Source organism: Salmo trutta, chromosome 35 (assembly GCF_901001165.1).
Source record: "Salmo trutta chromosome 35, fSalTru1.1, whole genome shotgun sequence".
NCBI lineage: Eukaryota > Metazoa > Chordata > Actinopteri > Salmoniformes > Salmonidae > Salmo > Salmo trutta.
In genome coordinates, this window is record NC_042991.1 from 14,426,847 (window position 1) to 14,449,829 (window position 22,983).

Sequence of the window (22,983 nt, forward strand, 5' to 3'; positions counted from 1 at the left end):
CTGTTCTCCTTTAGGAGAAAGGATTGAGACATCTCCAGAATGTGGGGGCAAAATTAAATCATCTTCTGAAAAATGGCAAGAGATCGAGAAAGTTCCAGAGTTTAAGAAAAATATTGAGTTGTCTCCAAACTCTGGGCAAACATCTGACGCTTCCCCTGAGCCAGAACCACAAATTGAACTGTCCAGGGAGCATGAGACACTAAAAGGGCCATCTAACCTCTGGCAAGAGATTGTGTCAGCTTGTGAACCATCGCAAATGATTGAGCAGTCTCCTGATCACAAACAAGAGGTAGAGTTTAATTCAGACTCCTGTCAAGTGTTTGAGGAGCCACTGCAATGGACTGAGCAAAGCAAAGAGCCTCAGGAAGTGCTCCAGTTGCCTCTGCCACCAAAACAAACAGTTGAGCAGTGCCTTCAAGACATTGAGCTGCCTCATGAATCCATGCTTTGGAATGATCCATATCCAAATTCTGGTCAAGAGTTGGAAGTGTCAACTGAGCCCAAACAACAGATTGAGGGTTTTTTTAAAACCCACAAAATAATTGAAATGTCATCTGAACCTATGATTGGCTTATCTGCTGAGCACAGACCAGCTGTTGAACCACCACTTGAGCCTAGAATATCTTCTACTGAAACACAGCAGAATGATCTCCAGCAAATAACTGTGCCTTCCCCAGAACCTGGCACAGTGTCAAAGGCTCCTACTGAGCCCTGGCCAGAAACTGAATCATCCTTTGGTCCATGGCAAGACATTGAACCATTTTCTGAGTACAATCAAGGGACTGAGGTGTCACCAAACTCCTGGCAAATATTGAAAGTATCTGAAGTATCTCAGCCCCAACAACTGACTGAATTGTCCACAGAGACACAAGGAGAGTTTAAGCTTCCTTCTGAACCTATGAAAAGGAATGAGGTGTGTACTGAGCAGAGGCTAGGGGTTGAATTAAACCCTGACTCGTGGCAAGGATTTGAGATATCTACCGACTCCAAGCAACAAAACAAACCATCAATGGAGACTCAGGGAGTGTTTAAGGTACCTATGCCACCAAGACAAAAGGCTACGTGGTCTTCTGGGTGCATGCAACTGATCCAACTGTCTCATGAGCCCATGGAAGGTATTGATCTTCCTACAAACGATGTGCAAATGTTTGAAGCATTTTCTGCGCCCAAACAAAACATTGAGGTTTCTTCTAAATCCCACCAAGGGACTGAGTTGTCCCACGATCACAGGCAAGGGATTTACTTATCTCCTGAGCTCAAGCATGGCATCGAGCCAGGACAAGAGACTAAACTCTCAATTGGACCTCAGGAATGTACCAAGTGGTCCTCTAACTTCATGACAGTATTTGACATGTCCAATGAATTCCAGCAACCAACTGGATTATCAACAGATCCTCAAATAGTGTTCAGGCTACCTCCTGAATCCATGCTGAAGAACGAGTTGTGCCAAGAATTGAATACAGACTCCTGGCAAGTGTTTACGACGTCCAATGAGCTCAACCAAGAGATTGAGACAGCCAAAGACCTTCAAGAAGTGTTCAAGCGACATACCAAACCCATTCAGAGGACTGAGCAGTCATATGGATGCATGCAAGGGTTTGAACTGTCCTCTGAATCCACACACACGATCAACCCATTTTCTTCTAAACCCCACCAAGGGAATGAGTTGTCCCCAAAATACAGGCAAGGAATTGAGTCATCTGAACATGAGCAAGGCATTGAGACATCTTTTGGGACTAAGCTTTCTATTGAATCTCAAGAATGGATGGAACAATCTCCCAATTCCTGGAAAATAAATGCAATGACAGACGAATCCCAACAAACCAAACTGTCAACAGAGGAAGAGTCTATGCTGCTTCCTGGACTAAAGCAAATTAATGAAAAGTGTTCTGAGCTCAACCAAGAAGTAGAACTGACCCCTGACTCCTTGCAGGTATTTGAGGTGTCCAATGAACCCATGAAACAGACTGAATCAACCACTGAGTCTCATGGGGTGTTCAAGGTTCCCCTGCCACCAAAACGACTGGTTAGGAGGTTTTCAGGGTACATTCAAGGGAGTGAGCTGTCTCATGAGTCCATGCAAAGAATTGATTCCTTTGCAAACTCTGGGCAAATATGGAATATGTCCATTGAACCCAAACACCAAACTGAGTTGTCCACTAGACTCAACCAAGGGACTGAGAGCTCCCCTGAGCCATATGATTGGATTGAGCGTTCTCCTAGCTGCTGCCAAATATTTGAAATGTCCAATGAATGTCAACAAATGACTAAATCCTCCACAGAGACTGAGGAAGAGTTTAAGCTGCCTCGTGAACTCAAGCAAAACACTGAGCTGTCTTCTAAGCACAAGCAAGGATATGAATCGACAACTGACTCTTGGCAAGTTTCCAATGAGCCCCTGGAATGGCTTGAGCCAGCCAAAGAGATTCAAGGAGTGTTCAAGATGCCTCTGCCACCAAGAAAAAAGGTTTCGCGATCTCAAAAGTGCATGCATGGAATTGTTCCCTCCGGCCAAGTATTTATGGGCTCTGCTGAGCCCCAACAGCAGATTGAGGTGTCTTCTCAACCACACCAAGGCACCAAATTGTCCCCTAAACCCAGGCAAGAAACTGAGCATGAGCAAAGGATTCGGCGATCTCTTGAGCTCAGGCATGGGACTGAGATTTCCATTGAGCTTCAAACATCTAACGTCCTAGAAAAGCTTGAGGTGTCCACCGAGCCACAAAAACTAACTCTGGGAGAGTTTAAGCTGCTATCTACACTCAGCCGAAAGACTAGGAGGTCTTCTGAGCCTATGAAAGGGTTTGAAGTGACTTCTGATTCTAAGCAAGATACTGAGCTTTTTGAAGCCCAACAACAGATTGAGATAGGTCTTGAGCTACAGGAAATAACTGAAATGTATCATAGTTTAAAGTGTGATTCAGAACCATCTCCGGAATCCTTGCTACAGACCGGGCCATCTACAGTGTTGCAGGTGTTCCCTGAGCACTCTACCGAACCCACTCCTGATTCCCTGCAGAGGAATGAATTATCATCTGACAGAAGTCAAGGATTTGATCCAGCCAATGAGCCCATGCAAGGAATTGGGTCCTCTCTTGAGTTCCAAAAAATGAGTGACAACACTGTCTCAGAGCGACCCCTCCACTCCCCACCCCCTTCTTTTGACTTTTCTTCCTCTCCTCCACCACCTATGTTCTTCTGTGATGTAAAACCATATAACAGTTTAAGACTCACGCCATCCAGCCCTTCGCATGATGAAGAGTTTGATGAAGCAGAATCTCTTGGCACCACATGGAGTCCAGAGTTTATGGCAAGTGAACAACCTGAGCTGGCAGAAGAAGATTCCCATATCTCCATTCAGAGTCATGGGCCAATGCAAAGGGTGAAGAGATTGACCCCGTACCCATACACTAGACCAAGAGTTATTGAGCACCATGAGAATGAAGATAGAGACAGGTGTTTATATACAGTCAACCCGGCAGACCTACCTGACACATCTGGAGGAAGTAGAAACCTGCCCGAGATTTTAGAGTTAGAAGCTGAAGATGCAGATTATGACTCTGATAACAAGGACAAGGAAGAGGGCTTCTGCTGTAATGGCAGAACTCAGAGCCCCCAACTAGCAAGTCCATTGGCTGGCACCTCTGGGAATGCAAGATCATCCAGGCACCAGGCACCAGATCCTCAACATGCAAACACAACTAAGTCAAAGCAGGTTTTTTTTGGAAATGTCCAAATTCACAGCAAGCTTGTCAAGTCAACCACCCAGACCTCTTATGACCACAAGCCTACGATTGTTCAAGGTAGAAAGCGTTCCAGAAAATCAAGCCGTCAGGAGGAGATCAATGACGAGATAGAAATGTCTCTCAGAAGGAGCACTGTGGCCCGCCGCACCAGCACAATTTTTTCCCACTCTCGTACACCTAAGCCTTGTAGCACTGTGTCAAGACACCAAAGCGATTATGGTGAAGAGGATGAGAACTGCTGTAGCCGGAGTTCTAAAAGCCAAAGGCTTAACAACCCCACTCTAATGATTCTATATTCAGGTGAGGATGTACCTTCTTATTTGCCAAATTTCCTTCCAACCCCTGGCAGACTAAGTCCTACTCTTGAGGATAGTGCTAAGATTAGCTGTTCTAGCCACGCCCTGGGCCAACAGGGTCCCTCACTCACAAGGAACAGAAGTGGAATGATGATGAGGGCAACACTGAATCCCCCAGCAGAGTCAGAGACCGACAAAACAGAAGAAGAGAAAGTCAAAAGGACAACCGCCCCTGAGGACAAAGACTCTGACGCATAGCATCCTCCTCACCCGTCCCCCCCCCATCTTATCTTCTATTCTTGAACAATAAACACATTCAGCATCATAATTGAGCCTATATTGTAGTCATTTTACAGTGCTGTTGTGTAATACAATATGACGATTTGTGGCATGGATCTGGAGTGTGTTTTCGCTTAAGAGAGTAAGAGAGAGTGAGAGTGAGAGAGAAAGAGCGATATAGAGAGAGAGAGCGAGAGAGCGAGAGAGATAGATAGAGAGAGAGCAAAACTGCATGTACAATTCAACTTTAAATGACTCAGTGGCAGTTACATTTGCCAAGACCCACTCTAAGTTTACAGTTTACACTGTTTGTAGAAACAGAGACTGAGGAGTACATCTTGAACTATTCACAATCAATCAATATTCTCCTACTATCAACCAATTACACAGAGGTCATGCCTTTCTGACAGAAACATAAAAAATCATGAAAAGTGATTAGTGTCTCGAGTCTCATTCATTCACCTACCTGCGGTGTTGGTCTGCAGACTGCAGAACGGCTCCCCACTGCACCTCTGTGTCACTGACGGCCTGCATGACATCCAGTTTCAAACGCTCTTCCAGGCCCGGTCTGTGGGCCAGCCTGTGGCATGCTTCCTTCAGCTCCTTCATTCGAGACTCTCCCTCTGCCTTGGCACTCAACACAGTCTGCCAGACACAACAGAGGCAGCAAGAGACAAAGGTTATGTTTAAAGGTACAATATGTGACTTTCATTTCAGGTCATTTCCTTTTTTTGTGTGCTATTAGAGGACATCTGCACCACCACCAAATAATCTGCAGGCGGAGTTTGGAGTAAGCCCAAAGACAGGTTCTTACCTCTGCAGCTTGTAGTCTTTGCTCAGCCTGGCTGTGGATGCATGGGGCTCCAGTGGCCAGAGAGTCAGCCTGCTGTTGCAAGACTCTAACCCAGGCTTGGGTGTCCTGGGCCAGAGTCTGGAAGGCCTGGGTGTGGCTGGACAGAGAGCTCTGGTTCTCCTTGGAGGAAAGCAGATGGGTGTGGAGACTGCAGCAGCGCTCTAGAAGTTTCTCACCCTCTTTTAGTAGGGGGGAATGCTTTAGGGTGCTCCCATGCAAGGTGGCTATGTGTCCACTGAGGGCCTCTGTGTGCTTACTAGATTTGGTGGAGGAGAGACAGATGAGTTAAAACCATCACTACCATCATTATGACCTTTATGGCCATCATCATCATCATCATCATAATTATTGTTTTGATCATTATTGCAAATGTCATCATTGTAGTTAATGGAATTTTAGATTATGTGACCTGTGCTCGACTATTTCCTCCTGGAAGCGGCTAAGCTCCTCTCCTTTCTCCACCTTCAGCACTGCAGCTTGCAACCACTCTTGCAGATGGGCACACTCCTCCTGCAGACTACCACACAAACACACACACACGTTAGTAAAACGCTACTGCAAGTAAATCCCAACTAATATGTTATTTGTGTACCATAAAATATAGTGCAACCAAAACCACTAAAAATCACAGATGCTGGATTTTGGAGTACATTTGGGGGAACATGGAATCTGATAGTATGTCACACATTATACACCCAAGACGGACTAATATCTGAATAGATACACTTGTAACTATCAATAGGTATGCTTGTGACAGCCAGTACCTGTGCAAGGCCTCGATATCCCTCTGGGCCTGCACCCTCATTTCACTAATGTGCTGACGGGCTGCGCAGACAAGCTCATGCAGTCGGACACCATCCGCAGCTAGGCTCTGCAAGCTCTGTGGGCTGGCCACGGAGGTCATGAGGTGCAGCTCCTCCAGGAGGCCCTCCGCCTGCTTTTCCTGTGTCTGAAGCTGTGCAGACAGCTCCTGCACATGAAAGCAGGTGTTTGAGCAATGAGTACCAAGACTAGTGGCAGGAGGAGAATAATATTATGGAAAGCAGTGTTTAACATTGGGTAGTTTTAGACACTAATAAGAACATATAATAGGTTCAAGGAAATCTGCTGATCATTATAACACTGTCACGTCCTGGCCAGTATAAGGGTTAATTAGTATTGTAGTTTGGTCAGGACGTGGCAGAGGGTATTTGTTTTATGTGGTTCAGGGTGGTGTGTTTGTTTAAAGGGTGTTTGATTTAGTATTTCCGGGTTTTTGGTTGATGGTCTATGTTTATGTATTCTATGGTTAGTCTAGTGTGTGTGTTTCTATGTTTGGTTAATTGGGGTTGGGACTCTCAGTTGAAGGCAGGTGTTGTCTATCTGCCTTTGATTGAGAGTCCCATATATTAGGGTGTGTTTGTTATTTGTGGGTGATTGTTCTGTGTTGAGCCTTAGGCTTTGCCAGACTGTTTTTGTCGTTCGTGTTTTTTTTGTTATTTTTGTACGTTCATTTTGTAGTTAATAAAAGTCGAGATGAGCATACACATACCTGCTGCATTTTGGTCCTCCTTAACCGACGACGACCGTGACAAATACATTTTTGTGTCTTTATAGTCAATCAATCAATGACTCTCAGGAGCATAGTTCTTAATCATCCCTCACATGAACCAAAGAAACCATGGGTACCCTCTGAAATGGGGATATGGGTCAAACATAAGAGATACCATATGGGAAAGTATTGACCCTCACCTGAATCTGTGTGAGGAGCTTTGGGCCGTCGGCAGCACTGAGCGTGTCCAGTGAGTCCTGGATGCCCTGAAGAGAGGAGTGACACTCGGCCATCTTGGCTGCTACTTGTCCCTTGGCCACCACCAGGTGCCTGTAGACATCCCCGAGGTCGGAGAAAAGCTCCTTCACCTGCTCCATCTTCTTCCTCATCTGGGTCTCGATCACCTGGGTGAGGAAGAGGAAGTGGAAGAGTCAGTCACTGCTGAGCATCATTTTGAAAGTTTCACAAAATAACCTTCTCTAAATTGTGTCTCTGAGAGAGTATTACTTTCGACTTTGTAAACGAGGACCCTTTCTAAGGTAGTGATAAAGAATTTCATAAGAAGCGCAAAGACCTGTGCAGGACCACCCAGTGCCATATAGTCTTATTCAGACTAACTCCGGCAATCTCAGACCCACACAGCATATCCCAGGCCCATTCAAGCTGTCCTAGAAGTATACAGGCTACCCCAGGCCCAGGTTATCCCAGAACAACAGAGGTTAACCAAGACCCACCCAGGTTATACCACTCACACAGGCTATCCCAGACCCATCCATGCCCATTAAGGCTTTTCCAGGCCTTGGATCACCCAGACCTACCCTGGCCCACACAAACCTGTTTATCCAATATGGAGTTAGTGCCAAGAGAAATTTAATTTGAAGGAAAGAATTTAGCATTTGTATCCAGAAATTGAATTTAATATAGCTAATATCACTCCATATTTCCAGATCCACTCAAGTCCCACTCCCACCAGGCCTACCTCTCAGACCCACTCACCTGAAGCTCCAGTGGGGGCTCCTTGCTCTGCAACAAGACCTGGATCTCAGAGGCCCTCCTGTGGAAGCGCCCCACACTCTCCTCCTGGACCCGGATCTCCTCCTACAGTAAGAACACAACATGGGTCCATGATCAAGGTTGGGACTCAATCCATTTCAATTTCAATATATTCAGGGAATTAGTTGAAATCCCAATAAAACAAAACGGCAGAGAAAAAAAGTCTGAATTGAGATTCGGAAATACATGGTACTCTTGGAATCTTTAACTGGAATCAACAGGCAGACAGACAGACCATCACGATTCCCCTTTCAAAGTGAAAGGACTTGAGTTGCCAGAGGGCGTTATGTTACCTGCATGGCTGTGACTTCTTGTTCGCTGTGGAAGGGGTGTGGCTGCACCAAGTGGGCCAATTTGTGGCTGGTCCAGCTCTCCACCTCTCCGCCCAGCTGCAGCAGCCCATCCCACAGGTCCAGCCCCATGCGTAGGTTGTCCAGGTGAGAGTCCATCCTCTCTGTCACCTGGGAAAATCACAGCTGTCAGGTTTGACGTTCTAGGCAATAATCCATTCAGGACACACATTTATCTGAGTACCTACCCTATGAGACTTGGCTTGCGTTCGGTAGACCAGAGCAAACATTTTGACCCGTAGGGTTAGTACTAGCGCACTTGGCTAAACACTGTTATTACACTACCCTAAAGTGACAAAATAGGAGAGCCAAAGTCACGTGAGAAATTTGATGCAAATTGAAAACGTGTCTTTCTGCTGAGGCATTATAGGGCCCCCTGTGGTGTAACTACTTGTATTGGTCTCTGGCAATAGGGTGAAAACTCACATCTAGCCAGCGGTCCATCAGGGTGTCAGCCTCGGCCTCAAATGGAGTTTCAGGGCAGTTAAGGATTTGGCGCAGCTGAGTCTGCAGCTGCTTGCAGACGCCTCGCATCTCCTCCACTCCCTCCCCGAGACCACTCAACTCTGCCTTGGTGCTGTGGAGCTGGTATATACACACGCACATGTACGCACGCATGCCCGCATACACACACACACAAACAGACACACACACACACAAATACAAACAAAGGCACACAGAAAAAGAAAAGTATGAAAAATAAATACACAACAAAGCACATTTGAGGGAAAATGTTATTAGGATCTTATGCTGCAATCGTGTGTTGGAAAAAATTTATAATTATGGTTGTGTTATCTGTTGCATAGTTCTTGTGGTTGTGTTATCTGGTGCATAGTTCTTGTGGTTGTGTTATCTGGTGCATAGTTCTTGTGGTTGTGTTATCTGGTGCATAGTTCTTGTGGTTGTGTTATCTTGTGCATAGTTCTTGTGGTTGTGTTATCTGGTGCATAGTTCTTGTGGTTGTGTTATCTGGTGCATAGTTCTTGTGGTTGTGTTATCTGGTGCATAGTTCTTGTGGTTGTGTTATCTGTTGCATAGTTCTTGTGGTTGTGTTATCTGTTGCATAGTTCTTGTGGTTGTGTTATCTGTTGCATAGTTCTTGTGGTTGTGTTATCTGTTGCATAGTTCTTGTGGTTGTGTTATCTGGTGCATAGTTCTTGTGGTTGTATTATCTGGTGCATAGTTCTTGTGGTTGTGGCTGTTGTTCTTGTTGCAGTTATTGTTTTTGTTGTCATTACTATAAGTTGTAGCTCTTTACCTTAGTGAGGAGTCTCTGTAGGTTGTCTTTGCCCATGTACGAGGCCTGTTCACTGATGGTGCGCTCGGCCCTCTGTAAGGTGCTGCTTAGACGACTATGTACCATTTGGAACCTCTTCAGTAATTCTGTTAGACTTCCACAACGATCCAGCCTGTGCAATGCACACACACAGCTTGATCACACACAGCACAGTCACACACAGCACAGTCACACACAGCACAGTCACACATAGCACAGTCACACACAGCACAATCACACACAGCACAATCACACACTCGGTCACACATACAGTTAGTTCTTATTTGAAGTGTCCTTATCAAGTGTTGACCATTTTCTGAAAAGTTACCTTTCCCATCCCTTCGATACTTGTCTGTCTACTCTTTACCTCCATTTTAACCTCACACCCTCTTTACCTCCATTTTAACCTCACGCCCTCTTTACCTCCATTTTAACCTCACGCCCTCTTTACCTCCATTTTAACCTCATGCCCTCTTTACCTCCATTTTAACCTCATGCCCTCTTTACCTCCATTTTAACCTCATGCCCTCTTTACCTCCATTTTAACCTCATGCCCTCTTTACCTCCATTTTAACCTCATGCCCTCTTTACCTCCATTTTAACCTCACGCCCTCTTTACCTCCATTTTAACCTCACTCCCTCTTTACCTCCATTTTAACCTCACGCCCTCTTTACCTCCATTTTAACCTCACACCCTCTTTACCTCCATTTTAACCTCACGCCCTCTTTACCTCCATTTTAACCTCACGCCCTCTTTACCTCCATTTTAACCTCACTCCCTCTTTACCTCCATTTTAACCTCATGCCCTCTTTACCTCCATTTTAACCTCACTCCCTCTTTACCTCCATTTTAACCTCACACCCTCTTTACCTCCATTTTAACCTCACACCCTCTTTACCTCCATTTTAACCTCATGCCCTCTTTACCTCCATTTTAACCTCACACCCTCTTTACCTCCATTTTAACCTCATGCCCTCTTTACCTCCATTTTAACCTCACGCCCTCTTTACCTCCATTTTAACCTCACGCCCTCTTTACCTCCATTTTAACCCCACTCCGTCTTTTCCCTACTCTCTCCTCCATTTGTCTCTTCTTTTTTGCTCCTCTCCCTCATATGTCTTCTTACCTCAGAAATGCCTCTGTTGGTCTTCTCCTCGCCCCTCTTTCTTTGGGCCTTAAGCCCTTCCCCCTGTTCCTGTACCTTCTTTCTTTGGAGTGCATCTTCCTCCCCTCTATGGTGTCCCCTCTTATTTTGGGCGGTATCCTCCTCCCCATTGATCCTGTCACTCCACCTCTCCTTCACCTCTCCTCTTCCTCTCTTACCTCCCCAGTAATGGTTCTGTTGGACACCTCCCTCCCATCTTTTCACTCCTCCACTCCTTTATTTCAACTCTCCTCTCTTCTCTTCTTTCTGTCTTACCTCTCTGTAATGGCTCTATGGGTCTCCTCCCACAATGTCTCCAGCTCCTGTGTGGCTCCACCCCTCTCGGGGCTGGGTGTTGTTTGCGCAACAGCGCGGTCTGCAGCCTCTAGACTCTGCAGCTCAAAGCGCAGCGCAGCCAGACGCCCCTCCAGGTCTGCCAATGCACGCATCCTGAGGAGGAGGAGGACAGGGTAAAAGAGCGTGTTTGCTCATCCACAAGTGCTACAGAGAAAGTGTGTATGTGTGTGTGTGTGTGTGTTTGTGTGTGTGTGTGTGTGTGTGTGTGTTTGTGTGTGTATGTGTGTGTTTGTGTGCATGTTTGTCACTCACCTGTGCTGCACCGCAGGGAGTGTCGGCTCCTTCAATCCCTGCTGCTCCACTGCCCTCTGAATCTCCCTCAGGACCACCAGTAGGGCCATCCTCCTCTGGCCTGAACTCCTCTTCTCCTCCCCCTCTTTCCCTTCCACCTGGCCCTTCCTCCTAAGGCCCGATGATTCCTCCTCTTCCCTCCTTCTTTGGGCCTTAGGCCCTACCCCCTGTTCCTGCCCTCTCTTTCTTTGGAACGCATCCTCTTCCTTTTGTTCCAATCCCCTCCTCTGCATGTCAGGCCCCTCCCCTTTCCCCCGCCCTTTAAGGCTTAGCTCCTCCTCCTCATTCTGCTTCTGTCCCCTCCCAATTCCGCTTCCGGCCAACTCGAGGTCTGCCTCATCCAGTCGCTGTGACAACGCTGCCACTGTGTCACGACAAGTGACAGCAGCACCTTCCATCGTCAACTCCATTCCGGCTGCCTCCAGTAGACCATCCACGCTCCCGGCTTCTTCTTCGTACTTCTTCACACTCTGCCGGATAGACAGCAGCCCGGAATGCCTGCCTCGGGCCCGGGTCGCACCATCTCCATGTTGCCAGTGGTCCAAGGGAACCAGCGCAGCCTGTATCCCAGCGTCGGCTTCTCGTATCTGGGCTAGAAAGCGATCAAGGGCCCCGGCGGCAGAGCTCACCCTCTTTAGTGTCTCTCTGAGCTGGTGGAGGCGGTGGCACAGGGGTGGGGGTGTAGAGGGGTCTAGGGACTCCCCCTCGGAGGTCTGCCCCGACACGCACTTCAGCTCCGCGTGGAGCCGCTGGTCCATTTCCTGGGGACAGGAAGACAGCAGACACTTAAAGACACACTCTTTGAACTTGATTAAATTACCCATTGATTATTGAAGAATATCACTTATTAACGGCTCATGAGCTTAGTGTGTGTGTGTGTGTGTGTGTGTGTGTGTGTGTGTGTGTGTGTGTGTGTGTGTGTGTGTGTGTGTGTGTGTGTGTGTGTGTGTGTGTGTTGAACAAAATACATACAACTCATCAACTGTTGTGAGTCAAGTCAACTGATGAGTGAACACTGACATGTACAGTATACCTTAAAGTCAGCCACAGTCAAGGGATCAGTCAGCCCATAGAGTGAGATAGCTATTGGCTGCCTGGTGATGCGGTCAAGCTGGTCTGAGATCAGTGATATCTGAGAGTCTGCTGATTCCATCAGCTCCACGGTGGTGGCCAGAGAAGCCATTCTGAGAGAGAAACACAAGCCATTTAATTTCACACACGCACATACATGTATGCACACACAAACACATAAATGCAGGAATAACTACCAAGTATTTAAAAGGAAATGATGTGGTAACAATGGGTACTTTGAACCCCAAAAAATTCAACACAATTGGTCCCTACATGTGTTTGCATCTTTTGAAATTCGAAAGGGGAGTGGAGACTTCCCTAGTCTCGTTAGTATCTTTTATCATACGTCTCCCCAAATGCACTTTTTCAAATAAATCAAATGAACTTGAAAGTGGGACTGGACCTGGTCTGCAGGCAGATCTGCTGGCCTCTCCACTGCTGAACGAGCTTGGCCCCTTCACTGTCCCCCTCCAGGCCACCTCCCTCTGCAATCCGCTGCTGGGATACCTGGGAGGACTGCAGCTCAAACTCAAACCACAGCACCTCAGTCTCCTGCTTAAGAGCCTGCCGACACACACACACACACACACACACACACACACACACACACACACACACACACACACACACACACACACACACACACACACACACACACACACACACACACACACACACACACACTTATTTTTGAAACGCACACACATTTAAAACACACGCACACATTTTTTTTTATGTACACACTCACGTTTGAAACGGACTGAAATGGGGAGGTACTACCTGAACGTGTACAATAAGATATTCTAATTTCCAAACAGCGTGTCCTACTGAACACAAATCTGTCAGGAAGGCAGCTGAGACCATAGAAATGATCCGTGTCACACATGAGTGTTCCAGTCCAATTGGTGTGAGCCTGTGCTTTGTCCCTTCCAGTAGTTCTTTGTCTATTTAATGTATTTTTTAAAATCTTGTGTAAGCTGCAAAGCTATTCAATGTTTCTGCATAGTAAACTGCCAAAGTGCATTATTGTGGCACAGGTATTTATATATGTGTGAAATAAACCATTCTATGGCTGAGACTTACCTGTAGCTCCTTGATGTGGCTGTGCAGGGCAGAGGTGGTGACTGGCTCGGGCTGAAACTCTCTCTCCAGACTCTGTCTGTTTCTCTGGAGCTGTGAATGGAAGGCTGAACGGGAAGCTCTGTACCTGAATAGCCAAGGTTCAACTTTGTTATTATTAAAAAAAATGTTTTACAAAAGTGACATTTGTTGACGCAGTGCAAACAAATTAAGACAGGAATTAAAAACCTAAAAACAACCAGCAAAAATAGATAGAATATAAAAAGTTGTTCAATTGATTCAGTGCAGTCATTTAATAACAACACATTTGATCTATGAGCATCTTTCAAAACAACCAGGGACACTGTCCCTGAAAACCAGAGGTGAGAATAAAGCGTCACTCACATTAGCGACGTTCTCCTGCATTAAACAAAACTATCAACGTTTAAATGTCAACAAGTGCGACAAGTTTTAAAATGGAGCGTTGGTTGAAACGGTTTGGTAATGTGGTCGATTGGACCTGGCAACTTGTTGTTGTAGTGGTTGGCACAGTGTCTATAAACAGCTTATAGCTTTCTTATAGCATTCTATATCTATATATGAAAGTGTATATTTAACTAAACATTTTACAGTCATTCCAATCTGTTTCTCTATCCATATCTCAGCATCAACACATGATCCAACCATTGTTCTTTTCAGCTCATCCTATCCAGACTTACAAACTGTGTAGGCTAATGCAACGATTTGAGCACGCCTTGAACAAATTGAAAAGAGGCTTTAATGGAAGAGAATTATCAGCATGCGTCTTGACTGTCTTTTTTGATTTTTGTTTACACTAGCCAACAAACAGTATAGATGGATCCCTTACCTCTCCACCACTTCCTGCGTCGACGACCCCGCTTCCTGTGGGGGGGTGGTGGCAGCGGCCGGGATGACTGTCCGTTCAGGTGCTGGCTGCTCGGTCTCCACGCTATCACCCCTGACGATCACCTAGGAGACAGGCAAACAGGCGCACGGTAACAGCAGGGTCAGGGGAGGCAGTAATGCCGGACAGTGGCTCTAGCACACTCCGGCATGAGGTTTCCCCCTAGGTACAGATACAGGATCAGCTTCCCCTCCCTTAATTATTTTCTTAACCATTAGGGGGGAAAATGCTATACTGACACAGGATCAGCATGTAGAGGCAACTTCACCCTACACCCTCTAGCACGGCTTCATCCAATTACTGGGGATTAACTCCTACAGCTGCCTCTGTCATAAGAGGTGCCAGGAGCAGCTAACCAAGACTCGGCCTCTAGTATGAGGTTCTTAGGAAAAGGGCAAATGGCAGTTTTTTGAGGGTGTTTTAACACTTTATTCAGACTGCAAGTAACTGAGATGAGGAGAAACAATGAGAAGGGTGAATGCAGGGGCTAAACCCCAGTCTCCGGTGGGGAGTTGTAAATTATGACACGTGCCAGGGACTGTTAACACTACACCATGGCTCTTCACAAAGGCCAGTTTAAAGGTCCAATGCATCCGTTTATATATTAATATCAAATAATTTCTGGGTAACAATTAAGTACCTTACTGTGATTGTTTTCAATTAAAATTGTAAAAAATTAACAAAAATTGCTTCTTAGCAAAGAGCAATTTCTCAAGAAAGAATTTTGCAAGGACTGTCTGGGAGTGGTCTGAGTGCTATTATAGGCAGAGAGGTGTGGGACCTTCTTTCTTATTGGTCTATTAACTAATTTACCTCTAACTAATGTATCCTCTGATACAGCATAAATATTTTGAATGAAGCCATAGTGCGGATTTCCTTTCTGCTAACTAACTAGCTAGCTAGTTGGCCTAGTCCTTGAAATGTCAATTGCCGTTCAGATGTAACCAGCCATCTGAGAATATATCCACACCCTTCATTGAGCCCAAGCCCACTCTCTGAGAAGATACTTTTCCAGCCATTAGTAAGAGTGAAACACCAGGTTCAGGATACCGAAGACTAGCATCCTACCATCCTACCACTTCCAGTACCTGAGTGTGATTTGGGCCTTGTTGGTGGCTTTTCTGGACATGCATTAAACGACCCCCTTGGACTTGCAGTAGGCGGCCCTGGACATGCAATGGGCGATCTTGGACTGGGAGTGGGTGTTCCGGGGTCTGCAGTGGGAGACCCTGGACTTGCAGTGGGCGGTCCTGTTTTAGTTGGGTTTGGTTCTGGTCTTGCAGAGCCTGAGAGCGGTGTCCAGCTTGCTTTTGTGGGAGCTCCTGGCTTTGCTTTTGTGGGCCAGCCTGCTGGCCAGTCTCGCTCAGCAGGGTGTGATCTCCAGGCTCGCACCCCCTGCTAAAGTGACACAAGAACAACAACAGGGGGTTAAACCCAGGACAATCACTTAGCTAATCAAATTGCCTGGCCTCAGGAAATATAAATATAAATACACATAATTAATAGTTTGAGGTTTTACAGACAAAACAAGTGGCTGATGTTTAACTAGCCCATCAATAATTGAACTTTATAGCATCAAACAATCATCTAAATGAATTTAATCATTTTATCACTACTAAGATATTAAAGACATTACGGGTTATTTGCAATTAGAATTGTTGCATTGATTACCATGTGCAGACCACAAATTGGCCCGGGCATTTCTAGTACACCGGCCCATTTTTTCCCTTGAGGCCCCAATTACTAGCCAAATAATGATAATTTTGCGCAAAACCCTCAATTTATACCTAGACCACTGGATTAAAGATGGACCTGCCCATCTGGCATTTGCCGAAACTTCCCAATGGCCAGTTTGTTTCTGTTGAGTACCATTGAAACTTTGTAAATGTAGCGCTATGTTTCACCTGTCCTGCGGGGGCACTGTGGCACCGTGCTGCAGTTGCGGCAGCATGCTCCCCTTCCCTCCCCCTGACTCCCTTCGCTGGACTGCAGCTCTGCTGGGGGCACTTTCCGGGGCCAGGGTCTCACACAGCTCCCTGAGGGCCTCCAGGCGCTCTGCACCCCTCAGTGTCGCACTGCCCGCTGTGGGTAGACATGCCTAGAACAATATAAATAAAATAGAAGGAATCCTACTGAAACACGGGTACGCACATGTGGGTACACAGACCCGCAAGCAACTGCGGCCCCTCATGTTGAGTTCAGATTTCTTGTGGCCCCGACCCCCATCAAAGTTTCCCATCCCTGATGTAGACCAAGCTCCAGAGCCACGTTTGGAGTACAGTGAAGTACAGTGGTTTGGAGAATGAAAACCCCGTTAGACTAAATGAGACTGATGTACAATCAGGATCAACCTGTAAAAAAAACACGTCTCCTCCCAACCCTTCTGCTTCAAAGCCTCCATTGCATGGCAATCACCGGTGGCTGGTGAGGGGAGGACAGCTCATAATAATGGCTTGAATGGAGTGAACGGAGTGGTATCAAACACATGGAAAGCATATCATTTTGATATCATTCCATTTATTCCCCCAGCCACCACTAATGGAAATTAGGCCTCATTTCATGCTATCATGTTACCGTGCAACAATGCTGTGAAATATTGATTCAAAAGATTTCGTGGTACCTGTTGTCTGTACACAGGTTCAGGGTCAGTGGCATCTCGCTCAGTGTTAGTAGTGTATATGTCACATCTCATAACAGTGGGGTTAAGGGACCGCACCCCGTTGATCTCAGACCACAAGAGTGGCAAAAAGGCAGTCATCTCTGAATGCACAGCCTGGGCGTCACAAGACACAAAACCACTGTTAGTAAGACTAGGCATTAAATCAAATGAAATGAGCATAGAATGATAAGCTGCTCATGCAATGCATTGGTACAGTGTTCATATTAGGACTCCTTGTGACTGACACAACTACAGCTGGTGTGTGCAATCCTAATATGGACACCATACAGCTCCCTGCAATTGGATTGTGATAGGTTAACAAAAAAATGTATTCACTGATCTGCACATAACCTATACATTTCCCAATGGAGCTCAAAGCCCTGTTAGGTATGAGTTCAATCATCACTTTTCTGCCAACCCTAACCATTATGTTTTATTAAAAGGTTATTTATTGTGGCCTGGGGAGGTCTAGCTGTCTAGGCTGCTGCCTCTGGAATACATGTACTGCTACCAGCATGGGTTTGAATCCAGCCCATTGCTCTTTCAGGCACAACTCTCCTATTTTTCGTCTATACCTATTTCTGTCCTATCCAATAAACAATAAAATATGTAAGGTTTGGACTGCCCCACTTCTTAAAAAATAAATACATTTTATTTATCAAAGGCAGCAAACAGTGAACAAACATTTTCTATAGTGTCCCTTTTTGTAAGTCACTCTGGATAAGGCTGTCTTCTAAATGACGAAAATATAACATTTTATGTAAATGTGATGTCTTCTTTGAACCAGCTCCTTTTCCCATTCTTACCTCCCACTGGCTCCTGACTGAAAGAGACAGTAGCTTCACGGCTTGGAGCTGGGCCCCAGAGCAGAGGGCCCCTAAACCCTCAGCGGCCCCCAGGAACTCCTCCAGGATGGCGGGCCTCAAAGCACCCAAGGCCCTCTGGAGGACGAGAGATCATGCAGACAAAAATCATGACCACCACACGGACATGTTGACCATGGACAACACAACCACATACTGACCATTGACCAACACTGACCATTTACCAACACTCCAAAAATACATTGAATTCCATAAATCTGAGGTGTTGCACTGTTGCCATACTCCGGGATTACAAACGACAACTTCTGACAAAGGAACATTTTTACTATATTGCACAAAATTGAACAGGTATTAAATAAAGAGACACTATTCAGACATATTAAAAAGTTACCCACATGATAATAATGGAAATGGAAATGGCAACCTTGACAAGGACCAAAACTCAAATGTGAGATGAAATACTCTTTGATTTCATACCTCTTTTCTCTTGGCTTGCCAGTCAGACATCTCTCGGTCACTGAAGAGTACAATGGCTTCCTGGATGTTCTCTTGCAAGCGAAACTTGGCCTTCTCCAGCCTGCTCCTAGCCATCGCCTTGGCTTTCGAGTAGATCTCGCTATGGACCATGAACGGTGGGTGTGGAGAGGCTTGGTCGCTACCCTGTTGAGGAGGGTTCTGGGTCCTCAGTTGGCCTTTAACTCTGAATTTGGGGATGTGGGTCTGTTTTTGAGTTGGTTCAGACTGGGTTTGGGGCACCGTGGGAACATGGTACAAAGATTGACCCACAGGCTGCTGCTCTTGCTCTTCGTGACTTTGGTTCAAAGGTTGAGTTTCACTGGGTTTGGCGTATGTTTGAACTTGGGCCAGAAGCTGAACTCGTGGTTCAATGGGAGTTTGAGTTTGCTGCGTTTGAGGTTTGTTTTGAGTCTGAACCTGAGATTGAGTGAGGCCTACCGGCTGAGGCTGTGTTGGGGTCTGAGTGTGAGGTTGACTTTGTGGTAGGGCCTTGGTGGTGGCTGTCTGCTGGCTGATGGCCTGGGGTAGACGGTCCCCTTGCAGTGGGCTATGGGGTTCTGTGTGCCGCCAATGTGGGGGTGTCTGAGTTGCAAGCTTGGCGTGGGATGGCAGGTCGCTCTTGCTCTTGGCTGTGGCCGCTGCAAATGAACCCCTCTGGGTCTCTGGCAGTGAGTACCAGCGGACTAGCACCTTGGGTGGTGGCTCGTCCCCCGCCGGCACCCAAGCTCGCCTCGACCCCAGGGAGCTAAGCATCTCCACAATTTCCTGGAAAAGGAAAGACACACAACCCAAAGCAAACACCTCTGAAACTGAGACAGACAAACTTCAAAGAGCACTCCTAAATTTCTATATCCGCCTACAGTCAGGTCTTAACATGTTTATAAACTAAGGGTTGGGTCTTTGAGAATGTAACAGCCAACAACTGGATTTATTAATAATCTGCTAGTTTAATGGTCGAACATGACGACCCACACTGTTTTCCATAGACTGAAATGGAGCACTTCCATTTCCTACCCAGCTAGCCTGAAATGTCAGATAATCATGGCTGCTGTGTGAATCCGTTGTCCATTACTGTAAGTACCTGAGCCTGGGCAACCGCTTCTGTGACTCTGTCCTCCAAAGCAGCTGCATTGAGGTGTTGAATAGGGGAGTTCGTCTGTGCTTTCTCCACCAGGACTTGCAGGTCCTGCCCCTCTGTCACCACTTGGCCCTCAAGCTGCAGGCCACGAGAGATCAGTGCCTGTGCAGAACAAGATAAACAAACAAAATGTTGCAAAAACATTATTTTAAAGTTTATGGAATGTTATGAAGTAATGTGTCGTGGATATTCTACACATGTTGTGGAAAATATCACCAGGGACACTTGAAGTCAATCTAAATGAATCATTGTTTATTAACAGTTAACTAGAGAGGTTCCAACAAACTTGATGCCCCATAGTGAAAGTCTGCCAGGAGCTCTAACTGGGCAGTCCCGTTAGTTATCTTATATATTTACACAGACAAGTAATATTTGCATGATTTAGCTTATTCATTATTCATCATAATTTATTCATCATCAACGTTTGGTTCATGCATGTGACTGACTAATACTGGTTGAAGCATGTGACAGACCAATACCTCACAAGGCTTCTTCTCTCCAAGTTGAGACCTTGAAACTGAGATAACTTTCCTAAAACAAGGTTCTGGGCATCCTGCTAAATTGCAGATACTGATAGTGAGGATTCGTTCAATCAGTCACTTGCATGAACACAGAAATTTGTTATTAGAAATGCACAAACATAAGACTTCCATTTGTGATGGAACATTTTATTAGAACTTAATGGCAATGGTAGCTAATGTCCTAGGAATGTTTTTAGTTTGCTGGTAGGGCTAAAGTTAATACCTGTAGCCTATATGATCTGCCAGTAATATTTGCCACTACTAGAGTACATGATCTGCCACTACTAGAGTACATGATCTGCCACTACTAGAGTACATGATCTGCCAGTACTAGAATACATGATCTGCCAGTACTAGAATACATGATCTGCCACTACTAGAGTACATGATCTGCCACTACTAGAGTACATGATCTGCCAGTACTAGAATACATGATCTGCCACTACTAGAGTACATGATCTGCCAGTACTACAATACATGATCTGCCAGTACTAGAATACATGATCTGCCAGTACTAGAATACATGATCTGCCAGTACTAGAATACATGATCTGCCACTACTAGAGTACATGATCTGCCACTACTAGAGTACATGATCTGCCAGTACTAGAATACATGATCTGCCAGTACTAGAATACATGATCTGCCACTACTAGAATACAGCAAAAGGACATTAATACTGTAAATAGTGATACATGTCCACTTAAGCAGCGACATGTAAAAACAAGAAGTGTAACGGCACCGAGTAGTGTATGCTAACGATAATAGTAGTGAGGAGATAGTGGGTGCTCACTTTGGCCTCTCTTCCAGGTTTCCTCTCTTCCAGGTGCTGGTGAACCTCCAGGGCTTCGGTCCCCCAGTGACTCAGCTCGGCCAAACGGCCCTCTAACATGGACGTGGCCCTCTGTAGATCACTGCATGTCCTTTCCGCTCTGGCCAGCGCCTGCCAAACCTGCACACACACACACGTGCAGATTAGGGTTGGGGTTAGAGTTGGTCTCAATCTGAATTGAAGTCAGTCAATTTAAAATGTTAAAATCTAAAATGTTTTGATGTAAATAGTTTTTTCATTTTCAGTTTATTGAAAGACATTGAAAATAGGTTCCATTTTTTCAATTATTAGACTGTAATTTGAGTTTGCTTCCTGAATTGACTGACTTCAATTTGAATTTAAGCCTAGTTCACAAATTATATTGTCACGACTGATTTGGACTGGCGGATAGGCGGAATCAAATGCAGGAGACAGAGGTGCTGGAGGTGAGTGTCTTTTAATATAACTGACACACACAAACGCCGAAAAACACAGGGCGCTATACAAAGTTCCAGTATTTTGAACTGCGCCCATAAAACACAAACTATAATTACAATGCGCAAGGAGCGCAGCCGGTAAATCGCTCGACAAAACTGTCGGTAACACAATGTAGACAATAAACAATCCCGCACAAAATCCCAACTGAAAACACACATTAAATAAGTCCCCACTAATGACATACACAAAACAGGTGCGGAACAGACAGACAAAACTAAACGACACAGAAACAATGATCGGTGGCAGCTAATAGGCCGGCGACGACGACCGCCGAGCGCCGCCCGACCGAGGAGGGGCGCCACTCTCGTTGGAACCTGTGACAGTACCCCTCCCCTGACGCGCGGCTCCAGCCGCGCGCCGACGCCGGCCTCGGGGACGGCCCGGAGGGCGAGGCGCCGGCCGATCCGGTCGGCGACGGTGGAAGTCCAGCAGCATAGAGGGGTCCAGAACGTCCGCCGCCGGAACCCAGCACCTCTCCTCCGGACCGTACCCCTCCCAGTCCACGAGGTACTGCAGGCCCCCTACCCGACGTCGGGAGTCCAGGATGGCTCGGACTGTGTACGCCGGGCTCCCCCCGATGTCCAGGGGGGGCGGGGGGGCCTCCAGCACCTCACTGTCCTGCAGCGGACCAGCTACCACCGGCCTGAGGAGAGACACATGAAACGAGGGGTTAATACGGTAATACGAAGGAAGTTGTAACCTGTAACACACCTCGTTTATCCTCCTCAGGACTTTGAACGGCCCCACAAACCGCGGACCCAGCTTCCGGCAGGGCAGGCGGAGAGGCAGGTTCCGGGTCGAGAGCCAGACTCTATCCCCCGGGTTAAACACGGGGGCGTCACTGCGGTGGCGGTCAGCGCTCTCCTTGTGCCGTTCGCTCGCCCTCCTTAAACATTCCTGGACCGTGCTCCAGGTCTCCTGAGAGCGCTTCACCCATGCCTCCACCGCAGGAGCCTCTGTCTGGCTCTGTTGCCATGGCACCAGGACCGGCTGATAACCCAGCACCACCTGGAAGGGTGACAGATTAGTGGAGGAGTGGCGCTGAGAGTTCTGGGCCATCTCAGCCCATGGCACGAACTGCGCCCACTCCCCTGGCCGGTCCTGGCAATACGACCGCAGGAACCTGCCCACATCCTGGTTGATGCGCTCTACCTGCCCATTACTCTCGGGGTGGAACCCCGAGGTCAGGCTGACCGAGACCCCCAGCCTCTCCATAAACGATTTCCATACCCTGGATGTAAACTGGGGACCCCGATCAGATACGATGTCCTCGGGCACCCCATAGTGCCGGAAGACGTGAGTGAACAGGGCCTCCGCGGTCTGCAGGGCCGTAGGAAGACCGGGCAAAGGGAGCAGACGGCAGGACTTAGAGAACCTGTCCACAACGACCAGGATCGCCGTGTTCCCCTGAGACGGCGGGAGATCCGTAAGGAAATCCACCGAGAGGTGAGTCCATGGCCGCTGTGGAACAGGGAGGGGCTGTAATTTCCCTCGAGGTAGGTGCCTAGGAGCCTTACACTGAGCGCATACTGAACAGGACGAGACATAACGCCGGACATCCTCAGCCAAGGTGGGCCACCAGTACCTCCCCTTCAGGCCCCGCACTGTCCGTTCCACCCCAGGATGACCCGAGGAGGGTAGAGTATGGGACCATCGGATCAGGCGATCGCGAACACCAAGCGGAACGTATTTCAGGCCCACGGGACACTGCGGTGGAGTAGGTTCTGACCGACCCGCCCGCTCGATGTCCGCATCCACCTCCCATACCACCGGTGCCACCAGAC

The 22,983-nt window shown here is 46.9% G+C and overlaps 1 protein-coding gene across 2 annotated transcripts in view; it reads right to left on the reverse strand.

Moving 5' to 3' along the window:
* The window catches only part of syne2a (spectrin repeat containing, nuclear envelope 2a), a 258,178-nt gene that overhangs the window by 165,939 nt on the left and 69,256 nt on the right, over nucleotides 1-22,983 (reverse strand). For both annotated transcript variants that reach the window (XM_029733409.1, XM_029733408.1), the window contains 22 exons: nucleotides 20,684-20,842; nucleotides 19,313-19,471; nucleotides 18,193-18,996; nucleotides 17,698-17,832; nucleotides 16,853-17,005; nucleotides 16,137-16,330; nucleotides 15,321-15,630; nucleotides 14,176-14,297; nucleotides 13,332-13,455; nucleotides 12,652-12,812; nucleotides 12,211-12,361; nucleotides 11,139-11,938; nucleotides 10,806-10,979; nucleotides 9,367-9,517; nucleotides 8,535-8,693; nucleotides 8,052-8,219; nucleotides 7,702-7,803; nucleotides 6,906-7,109; nucleotides 5,939-6,144; nucleotides 5,584-5,691; nucleotides 5,136-5,430; nucleotides 4,788-4,966 (listed from right to left, as the gene is read on the reverse strand). In XM_029733409.1, the coding sequence (XP_029589269.1) occupies nucleotides 4,788-4,966; nucleotides 5,136-5,430; nucleotides 5,584-5,691; nucleotides 5,939-6,144; nucleotides 6,906-7,109; nucleotides 7,702-7,803; nucleotides 8,052-8,219; nucleotides 8,535-8,693; nucleotides 9,367-9,517; nucleotides 10,806-10,979; nucleotides 11,139-11,938; nucleotides 12,211-12,361; nucleotides 12,652-12,812; nucleotides 13,332-13,455; nucleotides 14,176-14,297; nucleotides 15,321-15,630; nucleotides 16,137-16,330; nucleotides 16,853-17,005; nucleotides 17,698-17,832; nucleotides 18,193-18,996; nucleotides 19,313-19,471; nucleotides 20,684-20,842 (5,018 nt within the window). The remainder of the gene's footprint in view (nucleotides 1-4,787; nucleotides 4,967-5,135; nucleotides 5,431-5,583; nucleotides 5,692-5,938; nucleotides 6,145-6,905; nucleotides 7,110-7,701; nucleotides 7,804-8,051; nucleotides 8,220-8,534; nucleotides 8,694-9,366; nucleotides 9,518-10,805; nucleotides 10,980-11,138; nucleotides 11,939-12,210; nucleotides 12,362-12,651; nucleotides 12,813-13,331; nucleotides 13,456-14,175; nucleotides 14,298-15,320; nucleotides 15,631-16,136; nucleotides 16,331-16,852; nucleotides 17,006-17,697; nucleotides 17,833-18,192; nucleotides 18,997-19,312; nucleotides 19,472-20,683; nucleotides 20,843-22,983) is intronic.